The sequence below is a fragment of the Carya illinoinensis genome, chromosome 1 (assembly GCF_018687715.1).
Source record: "Carya illinoinensis cultivar Pawnee chromosome 1, C.illinoinensisPawnee_v1, whole genome shotgun sequence".
NCBI classification, from domain to species: Eukaryota; Viridiplantae; Streptophyta; class Magnoliopsida; order Fagales; family Juglandaceae; genus Carya; species Carya illinoinensis.
In genome coordinates, this window is record NC_056752.1 from 31971856 (window position 1) to 31975412 (window position 3557).

Here is a 3557-nt window from a genome sequence, read left to right on the forward strand (position 1 = left end):
ATGGCGGATAAAAGTGAGATCACCATCGAGCCCCAAGAACTTCGGAAGAGCAAGAGAACGAAAGAGGTAAATCTATCTTTGGAAGCTCATCTTGACGAGATCAAGAAGACTATGTCAAAGATGCTGTCCAAGATGGAGGAATGGGAAAAGTCTCACAAGGAAGTGAGCACTTTCAACAACACTATTGCCAAGATGGAAGTGGAGGTGGCGGATGTCAAGGATCGACTTGACATTATGGAGCAAAGTTTGGAAGAGCTAGGATTGGAGGGCCAATCCGAGGTGCTTAAGGAATCCATACTAAGCATTGTTAACCCCACTATCGAGGCACATTATGCGAGAAACATTGCCTTCCAAGATCGGGTCTTGGGTGAGTTGGCAAGACTCCAGGAGCAAATGGAGGAACACTGGCTAGGTTTGGAGGAAACCAGGGCCGACTGGGCCATGTGCAAGCGGGCCGTGGCCAATGGGAACCTCAACGGGGTTGGGGTGGGAGCTACTCCAAGGGTGGATACTTCGAAACCAAAGGAATTTGATGGCAAGCGGGATGCCAAAGAGCTAGATAACTACTTGTGGCATATGGAGTGGTATTTCGAAGCGTTGAATATGCAAGACGAGCCAGTTAAGGCACACACTGCCTCCCTCTATTTTACTAATCTTGCGGGTACTTGGTTGCGACGTAAGCATGGCGAGATAGAGAAAGGCACTTGTACCATTAATACGTGGGACGAGTTCAAGCATGAACTCAAAAGGCAATTCTACCCTGAGAACGTAGCCCTAAGTGCTCGAAAGAGGATGAAGGAGTTGAAGCATACCACTTCCATCCGTGACTATGTCGAGGAATTCTCCTCCCTCATGCTCCAAATTTCTAATATGAGTGAAGAGGATCTCCTTTTCAACTTCACTGATGGTCTTAAACCATGGGTGGCTCAAGAGCTCAAGCGTCATACTGTCAATGACATCTCTACAGCTCTTACTATTGCCGAAACCTTGGAGGAGTTTGAGTATCACAAGAGTAACAACTCTTCTAAACCCAAGACCCCCAAGGATAACCATGCCAAAGGTGGAGGAACAAAGGGCTACAAAACTTTATACCACAAGGAGAAGGGAGATAAGCCCGAATACTCAAAGGAGAGGAAACCCAAGGATGCTTGCTTCCTTTGTAATGGGCCACATTGGGCTAGGGATTGTCCTAAGAGGAAGGCCCTCAATGCAATGCTCGAGGAGAAAGAAGTACAAGATCAATCACACATGGGGTGTTTACAACTTCTTAACTCTCTCAAGGCTAACCCCAAGCCATCCACTAAGGATAGATCCTTGATGTATGTGGAAGCCGAAATCAATGGAAAGAAAACTCATGCTATGGTGGATTCTGGTGCTTCTCATAACTTCATCAAGAAGGAAGAGGCTGCTAGGCTTGGAATCTCACTCGAAAAGGGCCAAGGGTGGCTCAAGGCGGTAAACTCGGATGCTAAACCGCTTGATGGCGTGGCTCGAGGTGTGGAGCTACAACTTGGCACATGGAGAGGTAAGCTTGACTTCTCTGTTGCTCCTATGGATGATTTCAATATTGTGCTGGGTATGGAATTTTTGAGACAATTCAACGTGGTATCACTCCCTCACTACAACTCGGTATGCATCCTGGAGGGAGGTCCATGTATGGTACCCACTATGTCCAAACCAAACACTACCCAGCTTCTTTCTGCTATACAATTTAAAAAGGGATGTAAGAAGGGTGAGATATCATACTTGGCTACCTTGGTGGAAGACGATGTGAAGACTTCCCCCGCACCACCAAAGGAGATCATGGATGTTCTTATAGAATATGAAGATGTCATGCCACCCAAGTTACCAAAGAAACTTCCACCTAGGAGGGAGGTGGATCATCAAATTGAGTTGGAACCCAGTGCAAAACCACCCGCAAAGGCACCATATCGAATGTCTCCACCTGAGCTCAAGGAGCTTAGGAGACAACTCAAAGAATTATTGGATGTCGGTTTCATCCGACCATCAAAAGCACCTTATGGAGCCCCGGTACTCTTTCAAAGGAAGCATGATGGATCTCTAAGGTTATGCATCGACTATCGGGCCCTCAACAAGGTAACCATAAAAAACAAATACCCTATTCCTTTGATTGCCGATTTGTTTGATCAACTTGGCCATGCAAAATATTTCTCTAAACTCGACTTGAGATCGGGGTACTACCAAGTGCGGATTGCAGAAGGCGACGAGTCAAAGACCACTTGTGTCACTCACTATGGGGCATATGAGTTCCTTGTGATGCCCTTTGGCCTCACTAATGCACCCGCTACATTTTGTACTCTCATGAACAAGATTTTCCATCCTTACCTGGATCGATTTGTGGTGGTTTATCTTGATGATATTGTGATTTATAGCACCACTCTTAAGGAGCATGTTGAACACCTACGAATTGTGTTCAAAGTCTTGAAGGAAAATCAACTTTATGTCAAGAAGGAGAAATGTTCTTTTGCTATGGATAAAGTTCACTTCCTTGGCCACAAGATTCATGATGGGAAACTTAGCATGGAGGAAGGAAAGGTGAAGGCTATCAAAGGGTGGGATCCTCCCACAAGGGTTATTAAGCTCCGTTCTTTTCTTGGGCTTGTTAACTACTATCGAAGATTTATCAAGGGATACTCTGCAAGAGCTTTCCCCCTCACTGATCTACTCAAGAAGAACAACTCATGGAAGTGGACACCTAAGTGTCAAGAAGACTTTGAAGACTTGAAGATGGGCATTATTGAAGAACTGGTCCTTGCACTACCTGATTGCACCAAAACCTATGAGGTACAAACCGATGCTTCCGACTTTGCCATTGGGGGTGTTCTTATGCAAGAGGGACATCCCATTGCCTATGAGAGTCGCAAGCTCAATGTACTGAAAGGCGATACACGGTGGAAGAGAAAGAGATGATGGCTATTATCCATTGCCTTAGAGTTTGGCAACATTATCTACTTGGTTGCACATTTGTAGTTAAGATAGACAACATTGCCACGAGCTACTTTCAAAGCCAAAAGAAGTTGAGCCAACCTTGTTGCTGATGCATTAAGTAGAAAGGGCGAACTTTCTGCTATTACACAAGCCCAAAGGGAGGTACTTGACATAATCTGTGAAGGCATGGAGCATGATCCCTTAGTCAAGAACTTGGTAAACATGACTAAGGAACATAAAACCAAGAGATTTTGGATAGAGGACAGTCTTCTCTACACCATTGACTCACTAAAAAATGAGTAGCACTAATGCTATCCCAAGTGCAGGAGGATGTCGTGTAATAATTAGGAATAAATTCCTAGATCGTCTCCTCAGGGAAAGTTGCTTAAAATTAAACTCGTTAAAAAAAATGTGAAAAGCTTCACAAAGAGAAAATAAAATGATGGTATGTGCAATGGATGGAAAAGGGTACTAGTCATGGACTATATTCATGTTTTTAGATTTTGATTGTTGGATTGAAATGTAAAGGACTAATAAATTAAACTCAGAAATTAATAAAACTAAATTAAGAATTAAACTAAATTAGAAAGTAATTGACAAAACATGAA

At 43.8% G+C, this 3557-nt stretch overlaps 1 protein-coding gene across 1 annotated transcript; it reads left to right on the forward strand.

Annotated features, from left to right (window-relative positions):
* On the forward strand, positions 1 to 2931 carry LOC122286598. The gene has a single exon (XM_043095431.1). The coding sequence runs from the start codon at positions 1 to 3 to the stop codon at positions 2929 to 2931; it is 2931 nt and encodes a 976-aa protein (XP_042951365.1).
* The last annotated feature ends 626 nt before the right edge of the window (positions 2932 to 3557 follow it).